This window comes from Oxyura jamaicensis, chromosome 1 (assembly GCF_011077185.1).
Source record: "Oxyura jamaicensis isolate SHBP4307 breed ruddy duck chromosome 1, BPBGC_Ojam_1.0, whole genome shotgun sequence".
NCBI lineage: Eukaryota > Metazoa > Chordata > Aves > Anseriformes > Anatidae > Oxyura > Oxyura jamaicensis.
This window is the reverse complement of record NC_048893.1, coordinates 5,781,075-5,806,678: the sequence shown is the minus strand read 5'-3', so window position 1 is coordinate 5,806,678 and position 25,604 is coordinate 5,781,075. Positions and strand designations below refer to the sequence as shown.

General features: G+C 36.4%; 1 protein-coding gene across 4 annotated transcripts in view; it reads left to right on the top strand.

Annotated features, from left to right (window-relative positions):
• Positions 1–25,604, top strand: part of UPF2 (UPF2 regulator of nonsense mediated mRNA decay) — a 61,095-nt gene that overhangs the window by 17,411 nt on the left and 18,080 nt on the right. For 2 of the 4 annotated variants that reach the window (XM_035325149.1, XM_035325155.1), the window contains exons 7-18: positions 128–190; positions 2,693–2,796; positions 3,300–3,385; positions 8,877–8,985; positions 10,253–10,366; positions 11,541–11,657; positions 16,773–16,958; positions 17,486–17,689; positions 18,239–18,514; positions 19,655–19,838; positions 23,646–23,785; positions 25,144–25,248. In XM_035325149.1, the coding sequence (XP_035181040.1) occupies positions 128–190; positions 2,693–2,796; positions 3,300–3,385; positions 8,877–8,985; positions 10,253–10,366; positions 11,541–11,657; positions 16,773–16,958; positions 17,486–17,689; positions 18,239–18,514; positions 19,655–19,838; positions 23,646–23,785; positions 25,144–25,248 (1,688 nt within the window). The remainder of the gene's footprint in view (positions 1–127; positions 191–2,692; positions 2,797–3,299; positions 3,386–8,876; positions 8,986–10,252; positions 10,367–11,540; positions 11,658–16,772; positions 16,959–17,485; positions 17,690–18,238; positions 18,515–19,654; positions 19,839–23,645; positions 23,786–25,143; positions 25,249–25,604) is intronic. The other 2 variants (XM_035325164.1, XM_035325171.1) reach the window with 1 other exon arrangement.

Sequence of the window (25,604 nt, the reverse complement as noted above, 5' to 3'; positions counted from 1 at the left end):
ATATAAGAGGGAAGTTCGTGTTGCTAGTTGAAGAGGATTGTTTACCAGGAATTCAGGTAATTAATTTTGTTTCTCTGTTATGTTAACTCTGAGTGAATCTTAATTTTCTTATTTTCAATATGCTCAGGCAAGAGAGAGGGAGCAGATAGCACCGGAGCTGACAGTAGTGACGGAAAACAAGCTGAAAGAAGTGAGTTTTGAGGTTGTTTTTAACAGAGAAGAGAAAATGGGGAAAAAATGAAGATGTGTGAATGGAGACAAAGATGTTAAGTGAGGAATGGCCCCGGGTGGAAACTGGGAGCAGGGGCACTCTGGTGTTAATACATATAATCTAGCCTCAGTTTTTGTCAGGTTAGTCAGCAACAGAGAGAACATGTAGAAAGGTGAGTGCTAATTCTCGACCCTGTTGCTACACTGTTAAGAGAGCTGGGAAAGCTCCTAGCGGAAGAGCAGGAATTAAAATTATGTATATGCACACACTCATTAAAACACCTTGTGGAACTGGATGACTTGTGAGACTACATTCTATGCACAATCTTAAAATGTGGTAATGAGGGACCGGAACTCATAGGATCAAAGTGAGAAACAAGAGCAGAACTCATTTTTTTGCGTTAATTGCATACTTAGAATAGTTGTTTGTCCTAAAGAAGGAAGTCCTGACCTTTTCCTATCACTGTCAAATTCTTGATAATTATTATTTCAGTCTTAAGTCATACTTAAGGTACTACAAAAGATCCTTTCCACTTAGAACAGGTACTGCAATGAGAAAGAAATGTAGAAATATGATGGGAGAATATCTGTAGATCTCCAGCTGGGGGCAAGATTTATGAAAGAATAGATATATTTGGGAAATGTTGAAATTGAGTGTGGTAGTAGGGTCTTCTGAAAGGTTATCTTGAAAAGTGGATGCATGAGGACTTGTGTGTGTTGTTTTTTTTTTAATTTATTTAAAGAGCACAGTCAGTTTGAACAGAAAAGTGAAATGAGGCAACAAACAGCAGTAGTGGGAGAAGGGGGAGATAAGACCATTCAAAGGTGACAGGAAGGTATAGCTCTAAATATCTAGAAGGAAAAATAGTTATCTTCAAAAATTTGCTAATAAAATCTTTCTGGATCAAGAGCTCTACTGCATTCATCCTAGTGAGCTCTGATGAGTCAGAGTTCAATTAAGCATTAAAACTTGAGAGACCTCTTTTGTCTGAGCATCTGAAAAATCTTTTTTTATTTTCTTTTCTCACCTTTCTTAATGAACCCTTCACTTGGTCTTGTAACTTCTGATTCCTCTCTGGAAGAGGAGAGACGATGGCAGCTGGTTTAATCTCTAGCATCTTTAAGACAGAGTAGCTGAAAATGTTCCTTGGAACAATTCTCATTTTTTTGTCTACCTAAGCTCAATTCCCATCCACTTCCAAAAACAAGAAAACCGTCTTACAGCACAGCATCTTTGTTTTCTCTTTGCCTTTCAGTAACTTGAAGAAGGAGCTTCAGTTCTTGCTAGTTTGTTTTTACAGCCTACACAGTAAGATAAAGAACTTTATTGGGTATTTTTTTTTTTTTTTGGATGTGATTTCTCCCCCCACCCATGCCCTGCTTTTTGAAGTCAGTCTGTCTCTGTTTTCCCTTGAACTACCTCCTAGACACTCCTGTTATTGCTGGAAGTCCTTGAACTGAAAGGAAACAAATTAACGTGTTCCGTTTTTCAGAAAGCAGTGTTCTTTTGCATCGCTTTGGCCAAGGAAGGGTTCTTTCAAGTGGTTGTTCCAACTCATTGTTCTGGCTCATGTTGTGCTAAAGAGCAAACTAGACTCTTCTCTAAGATTTCAGTAAAAATCTGTTTTTTTTTGAAGCATATCACTTTTCTGCAATTAGAGGGTAGCTCTAGGGGAGTTGGTCTGGTGAGATCAGTTGATGTCAGAAAATCTGAATTTCAGTGGTAGAGTTGTCCTGTGTTCTTTTACTTGAGTAGTGTTCCTGACTTGATCAGTAGATACAGATCACTGTCACTGCTTCCTGTTGCAAAATACACTGAGCCATTTGCTTGAAAAACAAGTTGTCGCTTGCCTTGCAACTGCTGCAAGATCAAACCTCCATCTCTGTCACTTTGTGGTTCTGTACTCTGGTTTCTGCACAGGTGAAGGAATAAAATTGGCCTGCTCTAGCTTTTGCAGCGTCAAATGGCCTTAATGTTTGTTTCTTGCTCAAAAAAAAACAAAAAACCAATCAATTTCTCATTCAGTGAAACACACATAAAAAGTAGAATCCATGATTGCAGTAAATTTTTGCTGTACTCTTTTTTTTCCCCCACATCCAGGCCTTCTTATGGTCTTCGTTTTATTGCCTAAATAAATTACCTAGTTTTCTAGGAATATGTACTTGTTGTTGCTCCCAACAGTATAAATTAGGAGGTAGGGAACTCTTGATTTATTATGAATTCATCAATAGGAAGATAAGTTTTAAAGGTGATTTTTTTGGACAATTGTTGGCATAAACAATCAATGTATCAGTCAATGCATTTATATTTTGGTCATTAAAGATGAACACAAAAATTAATTTTTATCTCATTTTTTGGAATCTGTAGTTAAATATGTAACAATTGACGATCACAAATATACTGTGCTTGGAGAATGTCTTAGTAAATCACTGTATTTTGTAGCTTAAAAATGTGTCCTGCTTGTTCATTTCACTCTGTTAGAACAAGAAGATGAAGAAGCCAGTACTGGATCTCATTTAAAACTTATAGTAGATGCTTTTCTTCAGCAGCTTCCAAACTGTGTCAACAGAGACCTCATAGACAAGGTATAGTCATAGTTTTCATTTTTTTTTCTTCTCTTAAAATCATACAGTGATACAGCAGATTGATTGGTAATAAAAACTGAAGCTTTGGAGTCTAGCAGTAGCTGAATTCATTTTTAACCTGGTGGAAATGTTTTTCTCCCTTTTAGCAAACTGTTGCCGAAATATCATTGGTTTCATCTGCCCATTCTGATATATTTGTTCTAAAAGAAGTAGACCTCTCCTACTTTTTTCATTCCTTTACTCCCTGACAAATTACTCCTCTTCTATCTAAAACTGCTTTTTTCTTTTTGTTGATCTGAAGAATTGGTCTGTCTTCCTGTAACTACGTTTTCCAACTGTCTGCTCAACACAAAAATTGAGGTTTTTGTTTATCTATGTTTTTAAAACAGTTGCATGGTTCTGTAAATGAAAAAGCATGCTACATTGCATGTTATATATATATTAAAAAGGAGACCACCCTGTTATTTAAAAGTGAAGTATTATTATGACTTTTCTCTTTATAGGCAGCCATGGATTTTTGCATGAATATGAATACAAAAGCTAACAGAAGAAAACTAGTGCGAGCCCTTTTCATAGTTCCTAGGCAAAGGTAAGAACTGGAGGCAAGAAATCTGGATCCACCCTTTAGTTACTTAACATATTTTTTAAAACTCTTTAAATTAATGAAGGCCATTGCACATTCCAAGTCATTTTTTTGGCTATGTTTACTCCTGATGTGCACTTCTGGAGTGATTTTTATTCTAGACCACCAAAGAAATATTTAAGATTAATAATCAAACAGTTCACCAAAATATTTAGCTTCTCGTGTTTGGTGCTTGCGCATTTATAGCGGATCTTCTCATGACTTTGTTTTAAACATGCAAGTAACAGCGAAACTTTTACCAAGAGGAGGAGGATGTATGGGAGAACTTCTGCTCTAATTATCGTCAGGCTCTTATATGAAAAATACACGAAGTAGTTTAGGAGGAAGACTTACGATTTGTTAATTCTAGTATAATACATAACCATTATAGCCTTTTAGCTTCTGGAACAGACTTGAAGTCAGCCAGCTTAGAGAAAGCAAACAAATCAGTTTGAGAATGATCTCTTCCCTCCATGTAGATTTGTCTATGAAGATTTTTTTTTCTTGGATGTCTCTTTGTATAAGGTATGCCCCTGCACTTGCAGGAAGATCCTTACTTACAGGAATTACTGCAAATATTAAGGTAAAATTGTTAAATTTATTAGAATAGTATTTCTTTACTTTTAACTTCTACCTTAAATAGATGCAGCTTACGTAAGTGCAATTACGGAGGAGTCACTTTTCTTGCTCCACCTTGTCCTGTTTCTCTACAGAGGTTGTTTTGATGCTGCCTTTAGTTCCAAATGTTTCATCATCGTCTTGGATTTCCTGTTATATTTCACACTACTTTTATTCCATTCCCTTTTAACGCTGTGGGGCAAAAACATACTGAGTGTTCATTCATTGTCTTACCAGTGGTTGCTCTGTTATCTCACAAATTTATTTGGAAAGTAATTATTAAAAATAAAAAATTGTAGGAACTTAATAGATGAGTAAAGGTGGCATGGTTGGCTCCAAGAGCTGTTACCTTCTTGACAATTTTATTCTCTAATAGCTGGGACTAATACTGAAACAACTGGGTCAGCTGATCTTCTTGCTATTGTTCTTAAATTATAAATATTAATGTTTAGAAATATGAATATTTTATGTGAATATCTTATCTTTTAATGGCCTTTTCTACTGTGTGCTCGAGACTCTGCAGGAATAACATGAATAAGTAGTCCAGCCTCCCATTGTAAGATCAGGCCAGTCGTGTACATCTCCCTGTTCTTCTGCCTGCATTATTGATGCCCAACTCTGGGCTACTAAACAGGAGGAATGGGATGGTGACTGAGCTTTTTGTTTGGAACCACAAACAGTTGCAGTGAAAATGCCAGCCGAACCGCCTCATAGGCGCAGACAGTTTGAAAGGGCAATTGACCCTAATATTTGTTAGCTTTATTATTGTGCACAATAAAGGAACAGTTCTGCCTTCTATCTTGAAATCAATGTTTGTAATCCTTGTGAAAAAACTCCAGGTTTGTCTTAATAGCATACAGTACAGGTTACTGTAAAATGCTACAAATTGGTTTAGAAAAAATAGGTAATACTGCTTCAAAGGTTTGTATTAACAGTCTGTCTTTGTGTAGCTCTTCACTGAGTCATGCTGACATCTCTTTACCTTCTGTTGTTGCATAGTAATTTTTTACTAATTCCAGGAGTTTCTGTAACATGCCTCCAGGATAATGTTGGAGAAGCAATGTCAGGAAGCTTGTTGCAGTTAAATTCTTGATGTTTTTTTTTAAAAAGGTTCAGAGGAACAGTGTCCTTGCAGAATATGAATAAAGTAGTATATTTTCCAAATGTGTTTAGTCTACAAGCATATTAAATAATATAGTGTAAACCTTGCAATTATGTTGGCAGCCATAATAAGATACTTCATCAGCACAATAACTTCTGTTTGTTCTCCTGAGAGATTGCAGTTTTAGGAAATATGCAGACATGATAATTGTATCAGGAAATTACAAACTTTGGCGGGGGAATGTTTGAGGAGTAGTGCAGGTACTTCTTTAAAGTTTAATTATTATGTAGTTCTGCTAGGTAGCTTTCTTGCCTCCCCATAGGTTTGGGTAGGCTGGGACAAATGCAGGGTTCTTCAAGACAGCAAACTTAATTTGGCAAAGAAAGGAAGGTAATTTTTCCTCAACTGTCTGTAGATTAGTGTCAGAATACACCACCATTACACTGTTTTGTTGAATGCTTATGAATGGATCACACTTTAACTTTCAGGTGCAATTTGAACCTCTTAAACCGACAGAACAGAAAGCCTTTTTTAGAGATCTTTTTTTCAATGCTAGCGTAAAAGTCTTTCAGGTTTGTACTGAAGGATTGATTTTTTTACTAAATATTAACATGGTAACTCAGGCCTATATGGCTTGTACTAAAGTGACAGTGATTGACCAATACTGTTTGCAGTTTTAGGGCATTCATTTGTAGTTCTTTGCTATCTGAATTCTTTTCCTGGAAAGATACACATCATTGTATGCCACAGTCTTACTGAAATTTTTCTTAGGCTTTAAATTGTAAGCTTCATATTGAGCTAAAACCAGCTTTTAAACACTTCTAGGCAATGCTAAACAGTAAGTGTGGTTTTGTTTTTTAATCTCTTTGTGTTTTTTCCATTTCATTCCTATATATGGTGACCTATGAGGTTGAACATTCACTAAGCCAAGGTCTCCGTTCATCATATGGAAATGTTTAGTATTGTCACCGGCTGTTCTTAATTCAGAAGTTAACTGGTTCATGAGTGTTAAACAGTTCTGAGCATTTTAACTCAAATATGTAAACCTCTTTTATATTGAACTTTTCAGCTTCCCATCCTGAGAATCTTTGTTAACAAGGCCTCTTTTGTTCAATTGCTTAACAGTGTTTCAGTGACCTCTTTCAGTTGAGGACAAAATTGAGAGATTTGCTTAAGATAAGGAATTATGCCAAGGCTAAAAAACAAAATCAGACAGTGCTCATCTGATAGCATGAAAATTCCAGTGGCATCACTTTATTCCCACCGAGTAGTGCAGGAGGCAGTTTGTAGCTGTTAAAGACATACGAGTACAGTTCATTTAACTGTGTTATGATTGTGCTTACAAGGCAGGAGTTCTGCCATGCACTATTGCTTCGTTCTTTAAGCTTTGTAGTGGAATCTCAATTACCGAATGTACAAAATGTCACTTTCACCCTTTTTAGTAAAACTTTGGAGGCATCAGTTCTGAAGAGGTTGCAATTACAGGCTTTAATTGAATGAAGTCTTTATTTTGTTTGTAAATTTACATTTGAAATTCTACAAAAAAAGATGACCTCTTAGATATTTCATGGATTTCATGTGGCCCCATGGGCCAGAGCTCACTAGATCTCAGTCAAGAGTAAAAACAAAGTCCTAAGTACCAGTTTCTCATATGTTAGTTCATAGTCAGGGTGCAACTCATCCCTGATGCTAGATCTTGTTTCGTAATGTGGAAGAACATGAAGAGAAAGTGATACTGTTTGTGGGCTTTGTGGTCTTGTTGGTGGTTTTTGGTTTTGATTGTTTTCTTGAAGTTTCTGTGCCTCTTCCTCAAGAAAAAGAAATGCTTTTGCAGAAAGCAGGTTACCTAAATACAGGTACCAGTAGGTGGTGCCACTGATACTGCAGTCACTCTGCATCTGAACGCTGACTTTCTTTTTGTCTCCTGAATGAGCAAATGAACAGATGCAATCTCTGATAGCTGGTTTCGCGGTAGTTGACCCAAGGCTTTTGCTTATTATATTTCACCTATTTAGAAATACCCAGTCTCAGTGTTCTTCACCATGAAGAAACCTTTTGTGTTCTGTGATGGAACAACAACAATGCACTGTAAGGCTTAATTTTCCCTCAGGTATGTTCAGTTTACAGAGGTGAAGTTATTAGCTCTCAGCAGGCAGGTGTTTGTTCAAATGAAAGTAAAACTTTCTGCTACTCTTTTTTTTTTTTAAAGAGATGTCACACAGAAATCCCCTCGATTAAAATACACTCCCTCAAATGAGCCAGAGTCCTCTTAATTTAGCGTGTACATATAGACGAAGTAATGAGACTTTCACTTCTCTGTGAGTTAATGACTAAAAGCTTAAAAGCAGTAGTAATTTGCTGTGGCTAGTCATCCTTGACTATATGTTCCAACAAGCTCGACAAATGTAAATACTGGTACAGTTATTGATTAACAGGAACATAAAACTGTTAAATGGGTAACTGGGATACCTGTAATGTTTCACCAGGACTTCAGTGCATTGTTGGGAGGCCACTTAGAATGTGCTACTTGAAAAATGCAAAGCTAATGCTTCTGTTCCACAACTTAAATATGTAATTATCCCTATTTCTGTTTGTGGATGTTAAACATCTGAGAAACATGCTCCAGTTGCATTGCTTTGCTTCTCCTTTGTGTATGCTTTGCTTTTGGGCTTTTGTCTTGATGCTCTTCCGGAATCCAGTTCCACTTTGTTACAGGGCAAGCTCTATGTATTGCTTATGCTTTTAGGTTTTCTTGGCACAATTTTTTTCTTTCCCCAGCAATAAAGAAAACCCTAATGCTTCAGAAAGTATAAACTCAGGATCCATTTTTTTCTTTACAATTTCTCACTTTAAATATGCAAAGTTGTTTCTCTCCACTTACATAAAGTAATGTTCTAGAGTTCATCTCCTGCTTACAGCGTTAACTGAAGTTCTGAAAATAAGGTGGTGAAAGTACAAGACTTGCGCATTTGGTTTTTCTGTGCTTAAAAAGTGGTATATGCAGAGAGATGTGAAGCAGCTCTTATATTCTGACTATTGTTAGCAATGTCGTGAACTAGGTTTAAGGGCACGTATCCCATTTTTGCAACCAGATTGTTTATTCCCATCACACACTAAATACAAACTTAGGAGAACATAAGTTGCATGCCAAAATTCCCTAAGGGGAAACAACGTTATGAAGGAATATAATTAAGGAAAGATTAAAGAAAGTAAGTTCTTAAATTTTGAAATATTGCAATTTGTGGGAATACTAGCTGAGGGCTTTGGAGAAGGGTTGCTACTTCACATCATCTACTGGGCTTTCTTCTATGTATTAATTTTGCTACAGCCATTTACTAGTTCACTACCTTAAAATTAGAGGCATTCTTACTTGCCCTTTCACCCCCAAAAGGAATCTTGTAGGAATTTGTTATTTTGCGTCTTAAAAGGGATCTGAATATTCCCTGTATCTAAAATTTCTTAAGGGCAATAGGTTGAATTCCACAGTTAAGATGATGTTTGCCATTTCACTTAAGGCAGTAATTTTGAAAGTAAATCAATTCTGAGTTTGTTATTTTTAAATGATTCTGCAATCTGAAGTGTGAGCCAGTAAAATTGCTTGTATGCAGTTCCATCAGTATATGCATGTTCATCCTTCTCCACAAGTAAAATGGTAGCAGTACTTGTAGACATACTTTTTTCTCTCTACCATAAATGTGTATTTTGTCATCTCACTCTGTGTGTAACCTTTGTTTGCAGGTTGGATTTGCTACCGTTCTATGCGAGGCTGGTTGCCACGTTGCATCCCTGTATGTCTGATGTAGCAGAGGATCTTTGTTCCATGCTGAAAGGGGATTTCAGATTTCATGTATGTTTTGTTGGTTTATTTTTTTTGCCTTCAAATTAATATGTTAGTCATCATCTTTTGGGGGAAAAAATGCTTGATACTATGTAGATGGTAATTCTGAAGTTCAGTTGACTCAATTTAAGGTAGGTTTCTGTCATCTGAGCAGATTTGCTCTTGTATTAGATTTAGTAGATTTGGTAAGTCAAAAACATTTAAAATATACAAATGTCTGTGCATATATGCATTGCTTGTGGTGTCATTCTTAATTTCCAGCATTAAATAGTGATAAAAATGAGCTGTGTAACAAACTGCAGAAATCAGAAGTTGTGCTCCAACTGGAAGTGTTAGCTTACTGTAAATTAATTTGAGAACTGATCAATTCTAACAAGCCCCCATTATGAGGTTACTATTGTAATATAGCACTTAATTCTAAAGCTTTCATTTTTACAGTTTTTATCTACCATAGCTTAGGTTCATGAGGAATGAATTTTTCATTGTTGTTCCTTTCGCTGTGTTCTAAGCTTTGTAACAGAATTAGTTATGGTGCACAGTGATGACTTTTTTGCAGTTTTCTGAGTTCTGTGGCACAGATTACAATGTTTTCCAAATATATTGACATTAAAATATATATGAATTATTCACTGAATTCTTAAATACTTGAAGCTAACTCTTTATTCTTAGGAAAAGTTGCTTCTCTTATGGGGAAGTATAATTTTGTATCTTGCGCAGTATGGTTATTTTTAGAACTAGGGATAAATTTGTGCTTTTCATTAAGTTTTTGGATATCTAATTAAAAACTAAACAACCAACCAAATGAAAAACAGCAACAAAAAGTCTGTTCTTTGTTAAAACAGACTTGGAAAAGCTGTCAGTGTTCAGTATCTCCTTAGAGGTTTATACTAGTGGTCTTGTTTGTATGGCGACTGCTTTCTGAATCAAAAAGTAATAGAATCTAGAATACCTAACCACTACTTCACAATCCCCAGAGGAGATGGCGTTGTTGTCTGCCTATAAATACTGGAATGTTAAAGAACTGTGGTGGTATTGCGGGCGGGCAGGGTAAGAAATTCGAACCTTGCCGTAAAAATATGAAACATGTTGTAGAGAGGTAGAGAGACTTTTAGGAAACCTGAGAGCATAAGGATAGGTGAAGATAGAGCATAAGGAATTGAACAAATATCAAACACTTCTGAATTCCCATGCTTATTAAGGGTGCTTGCTTTATAACAAGTTAGTATTTTTGACAGCCTAAAATCAAATGCTTGATCTTGGTTTTTCTTTCTTTTAGGTAAGAAAAAAGGACCAGATCAACATTGAAACAAAGAATAAAACTGTGAGATTTATTGGTGAGCTTACCAAGTTTAAGATGTTCTCCAAAAATGATACTCTCCACTGTTTAAAGGTTGGTGTTGATAGTTGTATACTACTGTATATAATGATAACGTGTACCTATGATATTTCACTTTGGATATCTACTGATGGTGGTCTGCATTACTTCATTGCACACAGGATGCTTTAAACCTTGATGCCTGTTGTTACTGTGTATGAGGACACTTTCATAGCCATTCTAGAAATGGGAATATCCATTCTAATTTTGTAGGGACACTTTAAAGTATACTTCCACATTTGAACATTAACAAATTGCTAATAGATTTCTTTGGAAATTAATGCTAGATGTTGGTGCTTTCACATCTGCTCTGTTATGAAGCTGGAAGTGAGCTTTTCTTAGCTTGATTTGAGGGTTGATTTTTTGCAGAGAAAACAGTAAGGGAGAGGCAGAAAACTTTTTGGTGAATAGCAAGGACAGGGTGCCAGTATAGCAAGTACTCTTCCTCATTGAGGAACAAAATAAACTTTTGGGAAACATTAATCTCTAGGCAATGTCATCTCAAATTGTACGCTAATAAACATTCCAAGTTGCTTATTAATGTCAAGTCCCAAATTAAAAGTGGGTTCTAAAAAAATTAAAAGGCTTTTTATAGAAGGTCGTTGAAGGCTTGCATTCCTGTGGAAATAGCTTCTATTCATAGTCCATTAGGTATTGAAGCTGAATTCTTAAAAGTTTTACTCACTTATAATTTTTTTCTATCATCTATAAAATACTGTAAAATGCAAGTCTCCATTCATTTTTAGGTGTTACTTAGCTTAAACAGTGAAACAAAATTAGGCATGCTTTGATGTTATTGAGTGTCTGTGCAACATAATTTGGTGTCTTTCCAGTCTGGTGGCACAAATTTCAGAGCTGATAATGGCAGTTGGAAGGGATAAGGAAGAGATTATAATGCTTGTTTTAATATTGTAGTCTTTTTTTTTTTTTTTGTGCTAGGCTTAGGAAGCATCCTATTTTTCAGATAAATGGAACCTAAAATTTGGCTCTTGACTGTTTTTATTACACTTTTTTTAATGAGGTGATTTTTTTAGTTTTGTTGACATATGAACAGTGAAATTAATATGCATTTTTCTTTTTTTTAAAAAAAAGGAACACCACCATAGTCTAAAGTCTAGTAGATAAGTTACTGTTTTCTGCAGTTGAAAAACATGTTAAACATTTGTGGTTTTATATAAATGTATTCCAGATGCTTCTGTCAGACTTCTCTCATCACCACATTGAGATGGCATGTACTCTGTTGGAAACCTGTGGTAGGTTCCTCTTCAGGTCACCGGAATCTCACTTGAGAACCAGCGTTCTTTTGGTAAGAGAAAAATGTTGTCTTATGGGTGGAAAGGTTGTCATGTACTGAATTAAACCAGTTCTTTTTTCTTGACTTCATGCTGTGGTCTGACCTTAACAGTGATTGCAACTAACCTTCATTGTGAGTTGCAGTGTTTGGGTACAAGTAAGTGAAAACTTCCATTAAATTTTATCCTGACTGCTTGAGGAGGATAACTTCCTGAACTCTTTTAATAAAAACAGGGCTGAGGAAGAGAAGAAAATAAACCAGTCTTTCTGAAATCTTGTGTCCTTATGGAATAGGCATGAGATGGACTGGTGTAACATATATTCTAGTCTGATTTGGTGGTATCAGCCTTTGTAAGCCCTGTGGGCTTGTATCGTTTGTTATTTATAGCCTGTTCAGCGTTGTCAGCTCAAATTGCACCTCCTGTGAGAACAGCTTTCTGAGTGTGTTCTGGAGAGCTCTAGTTGATCTGTAAATCTGTTCATGACTTAAAACAAAATGTAAATAAAGGATTAAATTCCCAAAGGAAAAAGCTATTGTGCTATAAATAACGTGTTTGATAATATTTGAGGGAATAGTATTAAATAGAACAGGAGAAGATAATTTAACTGGAGGTGAAGGCAGTTGTGGAAACAGCTGGTTTATGTGCCTTGGGTAACAATTTGGGGCTCTAAAATTGAAAAAAAAAAATACTGAAGACTCTAGAGGAAGGGATTTTAGAAATAGAGTTTGGTAATTAAAGCAAAAATAGAAGTGTTAGCTTTGTCTACGTAAGTACTAGCAAAGATGTAAAAAGAGCAGGGATTAGCTCTGGGTAACACAGTGTACGAATTTGAGCCCTGAATAATGTTTCCTGGCTTGAGATGATCTTAAAATGTTTTATACAAGGTAAGTTACTGAGTCAAATGTGACTGAAGAAGTGCTTTAGAGGTAGGTATTAGTAATAGGAAATTGCGTTCAATTAGAAGCAGCTTAAGCACATGCAGGCCAACTACTAAACCACTTTTTTATTAGAAGTCTGACTAGATATTTGAATGTTCCCTTCTGATCTGACCTTCACATCTGTGCCTTGTGACCGTATAGACGTGTATCTTCAGTAGGGAAAGTAGTTGCTGGGTATGGAGTGGCAGCAGACATGGCTTGCACTCCTAGAAGGGAGCCAGCAGTGTGTGGTTGTGGCCACGAAGGCCAGAGGTATCGTTGGGTGCTTTAGGAAGAGCTGGTCAAAGGAGGTGATCCTGCTCCTCAGCCCTGGTGAGGCCACACCTGGGGAGCATTGTGTCCAGTTCTGGCTTTCTTAGTATGAGAGAGACCTGGAGCTCCTGGAGAGTCTTGCAGAGGGCTACGAGGATGATCAAGGGCCTGGGAGCTCCTCTCTTATGAGAGGCTGAGGGAGCTGGGCCTGTTCCTCTGGAGAAAAGACAACTGAGAGGTGATCTTGTCAATGTATATAAATATCTTAAGGCGGGGTATCAAGATGACAGGGCAAGACTCCTTTCAGTGAGGTGCCCAGTGACAGGACGAGAGGCAACAGGCACAGACAAACACAGGAAGTTCTATCTAAATATCAAGAAAATTCTTTATGGTGAGTGACAGAGGACTGGCACAGGCTGACCAGAGAGGCTGTAGAGTCTCCTCTGGAAAGATTCAAAACCCACTTGGACACGATCCTGGGCAAAGTGCTCTAGGTGACCCTGCTTGAGCAGGGGGTTGACGTAGATGATCTTCAGAGGTCCCTTCCAACCTCAGCCACTCTGTGATTCAATGAAGGGAATGGTTTAAGTGTTCAGAATCTCATTCTAGAGGTACAGCTCTTAAAAGGTGTGAGTTATCACTGTCTTCTGTATGCACATCCTTCCTTTCCAAAGCACAAGCTTACACTTGATAGGTGTCTCTTGAATCTGCAGCCTCCCTTCCTGTTCTGTGGAGTTAATAGGGCAGCAATTGTTGCGTACTTGGGTATATTGCAATACAATTCATTTTCCATAAAAATGCTGTTGCTTTCGGAGCCTCTTTGAATGTCATACCGTTTATTGCTGTGGTGCTGTCATAAGAGGAAAGAGATGGACAAATTAACTGCAAGTCTTAGTTGTAAAGTGCTTTGTATCTTGAAAGGAGATTTGCCAGCTGCTGTGTTTTATTGTTAAATATATTCCTTTCTATAACCAAGTATTTTTTTTGAAAGCACTGTTATCTTCAAAAGATGCTTCAGTTTTTGCTGGATTTTTTTTGTAGTTAATAAAAAATTTTAGAAGTTAGGAAGAATTAATATCTTCACCACAGCATCTTTGCCTATTTGACTTTTAAAAAAATTTATGCACCATAAAAATGTGATTTGTCTTAACGATGAAGTCATGTTTAGTATACATCCAGGGGTATAAGAACACAGCTAACAATCAGCAATCACTGTTTTAATAACTGAAGTGTAAAGCCTCATAAGGTTTCCAGTGAATTTCCATCTCTAATGCATGAGGAACCAGGAAAAGATAGGATGGCAAATGTTTGGAATCACCACTAATTAAGGTGTAAAAGGTGCTATAGAAACTACAGAAATTTTGACTTAAATACTGTTTTACAGATTGGATAATAGGCTTATGGCACTGGTAAGAGATGAACACTTTCAGTGACTTGTTACAAACAGAGAGGTTAAATGTCACTTATGCTGAAATACTTCTCCGAATTAGGCTTTTTTATGTTTTACTTGGTGCCTTCTTTTGTTTTTTGAGTTGTGCTGAAAAAAAATACTTTTCACTATGTAAATTATTAATCTGATTTTTATTTGAGGGCAGGAGCAAGACTATTAACATGATTTTTGTCAGATTTTCTTTTGGGAATGATTCTGCAATATGTAGGGATGTTTTTGTGGCTGGCCCTGAAAATAAAAGCTCTTTTATTGTTTTACCTTGAGCACTTTAACATTGCTTGTGATCTGTCCCTTTATATTAAAAGAAAAAGAGGAAAAAAAATCTTCAAAAGTAGTGCTTCAGTTCTATAGCTAAAATCTCATTTTATCCTAATGAAATGAAAACCCAAAATTAATTAGCAAATACCTACAGTCTTAAGTGTTAAACCTTTTTTCTTCTGAAGTGAGTCGAGATTTTTGTTGCTGTAGAGTATTGTTACTGTTATGCATGTCTATCTGACTTGATGCCATAAATGAAAATGGACAAACACAGTTCTTTAAAATGGTGATGACTTTTAATAGAGACTAGGAGTAATGCCATTCACTTAAGAGTTTGAATTGGAATTGCTCAAAAAAAAAAGGCAATTATTTTTGAGAATTGGCATAGTGTGTATATATATAGTGTCTCTTGTGGATAGACATTTTAATTAAAACCTTTTATTTACAACATAATATAAAACTCTTTATAACACAAGAACATACACAAATGATGTATTTCTTTTTTTGAAATTTTCCTTTCAAGCCCAGCTGCTGTCTTCTTCTCTCATGCTTCACTTAGCCCCACTTCAGTTTTCAGCTTGTAGTACAACATAGTTTTTCTGTCTTATAACACTTGCTGTGTTTTCTCCTGATGCATCTAGAAAAGGCCAAAAAGATTTGCAAAATGATACTAGCATGATGCAATAAGGTTTTGGAACTTTCTCCTGTAATTAGTTTTTCCCTGCTAAGTGTAAACAGCACATAAAACAATTTACGTACTCGATAGTAGATGCGCAGCACTTTAGCAAAACATGGGTAAATTTGCTACTACTTAACAGGAATTTCCTACTTGGAAAGGAACACTCAGAGAATCAAAGGAGAGGCCATTTGTGTCATGGAAAAGGTTAAAAATGAAGTGCATTAGGGCTTGTCACATGGAGACCTCCCAGGCAACAGATGCAGGCAATCTAGGAAAATTGCCTTATTTGTTGTGTTACTGTGTTACCCAAAGTTATTCTTCCTCATTGAACTCCCCTGTGAAACTCAAGGCTAAGGAGCTGTTTGAGTACCTTTAGGTTTCAGTTTAACTGAGTCACTACCTTGTAAAAGAAGTTAGAATTTATTCAAGCTCAGTAGAAAGTTCACCAACATGACAGATCGTGCTGCTCCATCAAAGAAGGTTTAAGTTCTTGACATTGTTTTTATATCAATTCATACAATCCAATAAAGCAATTGTATGCAGTAATAAATAGTATTTACACCTTAGTTTGACTTATGTTTGCTGTGAATTACTGTATAAGCAGCCTCTATTGAATAATGAAGTCCACGTCCATGCAGCTTTTTTTTACCTGTTTAACTACCTTGAAGTGGTTTAGAATATATCAGTTGATGTACATAAAAAATCTGTGCATGCACGTGTATATGGAAATGTTTTGTAGTGAAATTAAGCTCAGTTGCATCTTTAGCTGTAAAAATCAGCACCTTTGAATACCACTTGTTCTTGTACAGAATTCTTAGATCCAGGAAACCTTTAAAAACCCACCAAATAAAACTTGAAGTATGTATCTAAAATGAGATACAGAGAAAAGATGGCGTTCAGTGAGGAAAACGAGGGCGATCTTGACAATTAAACATAGTAATTAGTGTTGACATATGCAGTAAGCTTTAACTTCTATATTTATTTTTTTTTCCTGAAACATTCCTTTATGGTAGGTGTTGTTTTCTGTGCAAGCTATACTGCATTGGTAAAGAGCGACAATGAAGCACATAGTAAGAAAACTGCCATTGCCTAAACCATTGCAAATTCCCGTGAAACCATCAACATACACTTTCCGGAGTTGCACATTGCTGTATAAAGTAGTTTGGCACTTTCAGGTTGATGCACTGTGTGTCAAGAAATCCACATTTCAGCAACTTTACATTAGATGTGGTTAATGAAATGAGCCCCCTGTTCAAAATACCTTATCGAACTAAACATGAGCATTTAAAATTCAAGTTAGACATTAAATAACTTTTGAGTAACTTTTTTTGTGGTTATCCTTTATAAAAATAGAGCTTGTAAAGAAAGATGGCCATGGAAATAGCAGCCCAGAACCATATATACGCTTTGGTCTTTCCTTTTTCCAGCCAATGTTTCAACTTGTTTTTTTTTGCAACCTCTTATATTTCCTTAGTCCCAAACTTAAATATAAAAGGTTTTCTCTTGAAAATGACAGTATCTGTAGCTGATCGTTTGCATTTATTTCCAGGAACAAATGATGAGAAAGAAACAAGCAATGCATCTTGACGCCCGCTATGTTACAATGGTGGAAAATGCCTACTACTACTGTAATCCCCCTCCAGCTGAAAAAACTGTGAAGAAAAAACGTCCTCCCTTGCAGGAATATATTCGTAAGCTTCTCTACAAGGATCTCTCAAAGGTCACCACAGAGAAGGTAAATCCTTTAGAAATCTTGTTACAAGTGTTTCTGGAAGTGATGTAGTATTAAATTTTGAAGGGTTTGGGGACAGTTAGATTGGTTTAATTGTAAGGAGGAAGGATCAGTTTTGTATCCCCAGTTGTTAAGATTTTATTTCTTGTAATGCATAGGTGAGACAGTCGTGGAGCTGCATTCTCCAAAACATTAAGTGCTGAACAAACAGAGATGAAATAAATCTTTGTGCTAAGTATTGTACATTCAGAGTGAGACATAAGAGCTCACAGTTAAATACAGACAGTAAGAACAATGAAATCATGGAACAGGTTGGAATAGTTTGATTAGTAGCTAGAGAACAGCATTTGGGTTACATCTATAAAGCTTTCCATAGCTGCTACAGATGCAGAGGGTGTTCGAAGAAAAGAACGAGGCTGCTTTTCAGGTGCTTACAGGGGTTTCATCCCAACTGTGAAAGAGGTGATGACTGTGAATATCTTCATATTTTGCCTGCTTAAATGTTAAACTTGTCTTAAAATTTCATTTAGGTCCTGAGACAGATGCGCAAGCTGCCTTGGCAGGATGCAGAAGTAAAAGATTATGTTATATGCTGCATGATCAACATCTGGAATGTGAAATATAATAGTATTCACTGTGTAGCCAACCTCCTAGCAGGGTTGGTCCTTTACCAGGAAGATGTTGGAATTCATGTTGTGGATGGAGTACTAGAGGATATTCGACTAGGAATGGAGGTAGAAAAAAATAATAAAAAAACAATAAAATAATCCTGTTTATAGAAAAGAATCCTTAGATTCTGGATTTTTTCTTTTCTACCCAGTTTTCAGTTGTTTCCTTTATGTGTAGGTTCATTAAAAAAAAAAAAAAAAGCAAAGATTCCTAGGACAGGGTTTTTTCCTCTATCGTAACAGGACTGAATTTATTCTTGCACAGTGTAATCAGATACATGCAACTTCAAGTCACTGGAGATTAGTCCATATTTTGATAGAGGTTATAATTACAGTTCTCTGGATAGTGAAAAATCATCATGGATTTTGGATAGAGTATGTTAAATGTATTTGAACACTTGTAGTAGCTACTGCTTGACTGGCTCTCATAACTGCCTTCAGCACTTCTTAATTTTGTGTAATGTGTGTGGTTATATATAAATAACCATCTTAGATTGTAATTAATTCTATCAAGCATTTATACCGCTTTTCTGCTTTTTGAAAGGGGAAAAAAAATTTCACAAAGATTCTATTATGTCTACATGGTAAAATGATTTTTTTTTTTCTCCTGTAAAGGTTAACCAGCCAAAGTTTAACCAGCGGCGGATCAGCAGTGCCAAGTTTTTGGGGGAGCTTTACAATTATCGAATGGTGGAATCGGCTGTAATATTTCGAACTCTATATTCATTCACATCATTTGGTGTGAATCCTGATGGTAGTCCTAGTCCACTGGATCCCCCAGAGCATCTTTTCAGAATCAGACTAGTCTGTACGATCCTTGATACCTGCGGGCAATATTTTGACAGAGGATCCAGCAAACGAAAGCTTGATTGCTTCCTTGTATACTTCCAGGTACTAATACACTTTTGTCATACTTCTGCAGATTTCTTTTAACAAGCTAATATATGGCAGTCTGTTTATATATTTCAAATGGTTCTCCAGTAGTATAATTTTTTAGAGTCTTCTCTATCTAGTAACTGTTTCTATGCGAAAGTGAAGTGTATGTTGATGTGTAGATGTTACTGTTGCTCCAACAAATTGCAGAACACTGGGGTAGCAGTTGATTCACTGGAGGTTTAGGTCTGCCAATCAGGGTGTCTAAGCAAGTGGAGAAATGGGCTTATGGAAACGCCATGAAATCCAGTGAAGGTAAGTATCAAGTGTTGGAGCTGGGATGGAATAGCTCCCTGCAACAATATAGTTTGGTACTGGCTACCTAGAAGGCTTTGCAGAAAGAGAGACAGAACTCCTGGAGTACGTCAACACGAGAGCAAGAGTCAGTTCTGCACCACTGTGGTGATGAAGGCCAACAGCATACTACCTTGCATTGGCGAGAGTGTAGCCAGCAGATTGAAGAAAGTGATTTTTTTTTTTCTTTCATTTCTACTTGGCTCTTAAGGCCACATCTAGAGCATTTTTTCCAGGTCAGGGTTTCCTGGTAGACAAGAGCCTTGGAACAGAGCTGATTCTAGTGGAGCGGGTCACTGTAAAATGTTCAGAAGGTTTGTGGTTCCCACTTCGTGGGTTTGCGCAGCTTATGGAAGACGTTGTTAGATGAGGGTGGTTAGATTGCTGTCTTCAGCTATCTAACAGAGTTTGTGAAGAAGGAAGAGTCAAATTCTTCTCAGGTGTGCTCATGGAGAGGATGAGCGGTAATGGTCACAAGATGCAACAAGTTCTGACCGGATAGATTTAAGGTGAAAAGATTCCACAATGGCAGTTTCACACACTAGGATGGGTTCCCATGAGATAATGTGGAAATTCCATTCATGGAGATCATGCTAAAAGTTTCTGGACCTGATTTATTTCTTCTTCCTTCTTTAAATTACACTAAAACAATGTTTAGTGGTGTCAGAATATCTTCAGTGTATGAAATTGAGTAATGATGTGACATCTCTTGCGTTTCCTGCAGTACAAATGTGGCTAGGCATTACAAGCTTAGTTTATAAATGCCAGTGTGCATACAACTGACTTGAATATTTTTCTTTCTAGCGGTATGTTTGGTGGAAAAAAAGCCTAGATGTCTGGACAAAAGACCACCCGTTTCCTATAGACATTGACTATATGATCAGTGATACACTGGAACTCCTGAGACCAAAGATAAAGCTCTGCAATTCTCTGGAAGAAGCTATCAGACAGGTTCAAGACTTGGAAAGAGAATTCTTAATAAAATTAGGTAAGAGAATGTGCAAGGGGAATTAAATATTTTTTGATGGTTCCTTTATTAAAGTTATTGTTTGCATGATGATGATGATGGGTAACTATCGTTATTCTCTTGATATGATCTGTCTTTTTTTTCTTATGATGAAAGTTTTTTTTTGTACCTTACATAATTCTGATCTCCATAGAGCTCATACAATCTTCATAACTCTTAAGTGTTGGGGTGTTTTTTTTTTTTAAAAAAAAAAAAGAATAAAAAAACACAGCAAAGAAGTTGATAGAAATATATTATTTGTTGGTGTCTGTATGTAGTAGTATGGTGCAGACAAAATAGTGCAAGTGATAAAGAAGAAAGCTATGCATTTTACTGGAAAAACTTGGGAATCATGCTTTACTACAAAAAGCAAGGAGCATCTGCACATTCAAGTACTGTTGGTTGGTGAGCACTGATGGAAACCAGCTTAGTCATCTGGGTAGACTGGTTGCTTGCAACTCTTATGTTCCTTCCCCAGTTCTGAACTTGACTACAGCTGCTGTTGTCAAAGTAAGCATTAGTGTAAGAATATGATTAAAGGGAGAACATGCTTCTTTCCAAATGTCATGTATTTTGATCCTTACACTTTCTTTAAAATAATTTTGAATGGGTTTTACATTTCTATAGAGATCAGAGGATAATTTGTTTTTCATGAATTAGAACTTTGGATTATGAAACTTTTTCCTTACAATATCTAGCTTGTAGTTCCTGCTCAGGCAACAGCGGTGATTTATTTATAAATAATGAAAGATTTCTTTATAAATCTTGCTTCAGGTATCTATGTTATAATCAGTTAATTTCAGGAAAAAATTATAGACTTGAAAGCACACTCCCAGAAAAGTTGACAAAAAAAGTTAGTGTTTGTCTAAACTAAAAACTACCATCATACTTAAGGTCTATGTACAAAATCTTTTAATAGTTTTTGAAAACTGCTATGCTCATTTCTCATTACGTAGAGTTTTTTAATCTTCAGTTTTTATTTGAAGATCACCTCCTTCATGACAAGCTTTTATATGTAAATTTTATGTTTTTAGGTGTTAATTATAGCCTTGTAAGCATTTCATCTAGGTAGACAAGTTCAATTTTCAGAATAATCCTTTAATCCAGTGGGATGAGTGTGTGTGATTGCCAGGTAAAACATTGCAACTTATGTTTTAAGAGGAATTTATATTTTTAATATGTTGTTCATTTAATTGACATGCCTTAAAATTACGTAGGTAGTAACTGAAATGCAGGTAAGAATTTCCTTATGGTATAATTAAATTACTAGCTTTTGTGCTCTCAAAATGGTAACTAAGAAGTAATTCATAACTCATTGTATAAATTGTAATGTTCTTTGCAAGATACTGAGCACTTCCTCCATACGAGTGGTAAGAACTTTTGTTCTCTGAAAAATTGCTGTTGCTATAGCAGTTTAATTCAGTTTAGCTAAAAATTGGGAAGGGGGGGGCGGGCTGTGTTGCTCACTGAGTATGAGGGATTTCCCCCTGCTCAAGTCAGTTGCTCTTCCAAAATTGCTTGCTATTAAACCGCTGTATAGGGTGGGGTATTTCCAAGTCCTGCCTATTAGGACTATTTGAATTTGGTCTCAGGGAGATTATCATCTGCCTCTTCTGATCTGTGAAGGCTGTGATAACAGATGTGAGCATATCTGAAGGGAAGTATGTTTTTTATATACTTTAAAAACTCTAGCAAAACTGCAGTTCATGATCAGCTTGTACCCACAGATAACAGTACTGAGAATGTATCGTGCTGAAGACGATGTGCTTTGCTATTGTCTGTCTGAAGTGTAATTCTAGGCAGAAGTCAGGTAGTTTGTTGCATGCAGACCTTGAATTGGGGACTGTGGATTCCTGTGCCACTCTGGTGACTTTGTGTGGGTGAGAAAATACAGAGAGTGATTCTGAAGAAACTCTTGCATAAATCTGGAGCAGAGCAGCTTTGAAGAGCACTGTGTGTATAAACAAAGAAAAAAAATGAAACCTCTGGAATATGAAGAAGGAAGTGTACCTGAGTTCACCCAGCACTGAAATCCTCACTACCTACTATAGAGCCATAAATGCTATTCACTTCACAGTTTTGTCTAATTTAAGCATGGCTGTAAGGATTCACTTCTTCCTAAAGCTGGCCTTTGTGATCTTAGCTGTCAAACTTTGAGATTTGATAAAGAAACCTGGCTGTGTGTATATGCATATTGCACATGCATAAAAGAGTCTGGAGGTAGAGCTAAACAAATAAATCTGGTATGCACCAAACTACTTGTCTATTCAGAATCTAGACTTCTGGCTAAAAATTGCACATTGCAGCATTTGTTCTCTGCCATATGCAGAATACAAATAAGTGATGCCATGAGCACAAAACTGATGTGTTCATTTGCTGTCAAAAAAACTTTAATAGTCCACCCTAGAAAAATTTCAAAATACCAATGGTAAACTGTATAGTAACAGTATTGATCCCTTAGCACACACACACACAAAAAAGTGCTGTGGAAGGCTGACATCAGCATCACTTCCTGCTACATCAAGCCTTGATCCTCTGGAGGATTAAATGACTTGGTAGATTGATGAAAATAATTAATAGAATGTATGAGCATAATAGGGTATGTTAGAACTTTGTTCTGTTATGCACCGGATGACTTAATTTTTGCGATAGCTGTTTTCTAAGAAGTCTCTTTTTCATGAATATCAGAACCATGCTCAATTCTCAATTATTTTCTCTGAAAAAAAAATCTAATAAAAATCTAAAAAGAAAAACTAAATTGTACACCAAAGCTCTGAAAGAAGCTAAAATTTACTCTTGGCTACTGTAGGAAAGGTAAAGATAAGGGATATTACATTGAAGGACATGAAAGAAGGCAGTTTCTGGGTAGTTGTGCTTGATTCCTTGCACACAGAGTAAACTAAAATGGCTTGAGGAAAGACGTGGCAAGCAGGTCAGTACAGAAAAGCACAAGATGAATTAAAACACAGTGAGAGAACTGTCAGTCCTTTCTGCAAGTAGGATGAGCATATTAGTTTTGGAAGAGGCTCTGACTTTCTGAAGACTTTATGTTAAGTACTTATGTCCTTGTAGGTTCAAGTGCAGCCTCAGAGCATTAGAAAAGAGTCAGAAAAGTTGATTACAGACTGAGCAGATGTTTCTTTCAAAACTCTTAATTTACCTGTAACAAATCTAAGTACTATCAGAAAAGTTGATTACAGACTGAGCAGATGTTTCTTTCAAAACTCTTAATTTACCTGTAACAAATCTAAGTACTATCGTCTATTATTTGTCAACAGAAATACACTGGCAACATTTGAGTACTTAGATTGTGCTAAAGAAACTTTAATTGGATGTTTTGACTAATGTTTAAGAACTTGAGGATTCTCTTGAAGTCGCACGATGTGCTGGAACTAATCCTACAGAGGTTTGTCTTCTGGGCTCTGCCATTTTAGTTGAGCATCCGTGACTTAGGGCTCGTACGTCAGTGCACATTTCAGTAAGGTTGTATGATTAGTTTGAAGTTATTTGCCAGCTGTTTGCACTGTGCAGCTTCTTGACTGCTCTTCTATGGAAGATTGTAAACATTTTCCGTAATGTCTTCCTCCTTTTTGTGAGGGGAAGTTGTTACCCTTGCTGCTGATTATTTACGAACAAGATAACTATAGATAGAAAAGACTTCTATTGAAAAATAGAATATTATGACCCATTGGAAGTTTTAGTATTCAGCAGCAATGGACTTCTGAAGTGATCCTACACATATAATTTCAAATATTCTCTTTTTTTTCTAATTCTTTCTCCAATCTACAGGGCTTGTGAATGACAAAGATTCCAAAGATTCCATTACAGAAGGAGAGAATCTGGAAGAGGACGAAGAAGAAGAAGAAGGTGGAGCAGAGACAGAGGAACAATCCGGAAATGAAAGTGAAGTAAATGAGCCAGAAGAGGAGGTGAATTTAATCATTTACCTTGCCTTGCATAAAAAGAACGAGTAATCAATATTTTGATGCTTTCTGAAGCCCTCCTATGTCACAGCAGGTGAAATTTGGATATGCACAACCGAGTCAGTATACACCAAGGTTATATTTCTGTCCCAGTTGTTTATATATGGAAAAATGAATACGGTGGTGTCTGAGGCTTATTCCAGAGAAACTATGATATAGACTTGAACCTACAAATTTACTTAGGGTTTATGCTGCTTTTCAACCAAAAGATGCCATTAGTTCTTGTGGCACGTAAACACATTCAGATCATTGCCTTTACCTGTTATAGAGACAAACATTGACTAGATGTCAAAGCAATCCTGTAGGAAAAATAACAGGTGTTCAGAGTATACCTACATAATATGAGCAAATAAGATTTATGGAGCATAATAAGCTTCCTTGTTTGTTGTGGCGGTAATCTTTTGAATCAAAAGTGGTGTAGCCAATAAAAAAGAAAAAGCAGGCGTAAATAAAAATTCTAACTTGTCACTATGATACAGCAAAGTTGATGTGATGATGTTAGCATTATGATAAAATGAATTCATCAAGGAAATAGGAAACACTTTCTCCTTATGCTTGGGTGGGTTGGTTGGTTTACTAGGAATCTAGTTCCTAGTTTCAGTTGATGACTCAGCATTAAAGTTTCTGAAGTTTGGCTGGTTTTATGCCTTTACCCACAAATTAGTAAGATGATTAGAATCATAAATGGTTGAGGGCATGAAAATGAACTTCTGGAAGTCTTGTCCAACCATCCAGCTGAGAGCAAGGTTACCTGTTAGCTACAGCTGGTTGACCAGGGCAATGTCCAGTCTGAGTAATTCCTAGGATAGAGATTCCACAACCTCTCCAGGCTATCTGTTCTAGTGCTTAAAAACCATTGTAGCAATAAATCAATATTTTTAAAAATCCTTATGTTTTAATGAAAATTTTCAATGTGTTTTGCTGTATATTCATGAAAATGGTAAAGCTGGCTGAGTTCACACTGTAGACTTGCTGTGAAGCACTAAAAAAAAAAACAAAAACACCACCAAAAACATTTACTAAAACTAAACCGGTTCGCATGGGGGTGGGGTGTGAAAGATGCAGAAAATGTGTGAGAGCAGTCAAATGCAAGTGGGCTTTTTGCTTTTTCTTCAACTGAAATGGACTGTTGGGGTGCTTTTAGTACTGGAAACAGACAGCAGCATGTTGTCACTGAAGACGTATAAATCAGTTGTATAAAGCCATGTATTCCTTGGAATACCACGGGTGAACAAGCGTAATTTTTTATCTTTAAAACAGTTAAGTTTATTTTATTCTCAAATTATAAACGTTGAACATTTCAGGAGGGTTCTGACAATGAGGAAGAAGAAGGTGAAGAAGAAGAAGAAGAAAACACTGATTATCTTACAGACTCCAATAAGGAAAATGAAACTGATGAGGAGAATACAGTATGTATTGTTACTCTAAATAAGGAAATTGATTTATGCTGCTTTGGTTTTCTTTACTGAATGTTTCTTAGCCAGTGTTGCTGATAACGTATTGGGAAGACGCAGAAAAAATCCTCCTGCTATTATTTCAAATGCATTTTAGAGCTTATATTTTCAGGCTTTGACTATTGCCTTCTGAAAATGTTCATGCTATCAGCTTTACAACCCATTTTCACAGGACTGCGTTTTCACAGGTAGCTAGACTGGAAGAAGTTGTGTAAGTGATGGTTTTGATAAGCGATGGTTTTGCAATGCCAGCAATAGTAGCAAACTGGTACAAGGTAAACTGTACTCTGTACTACATCTCAAAACTGAAA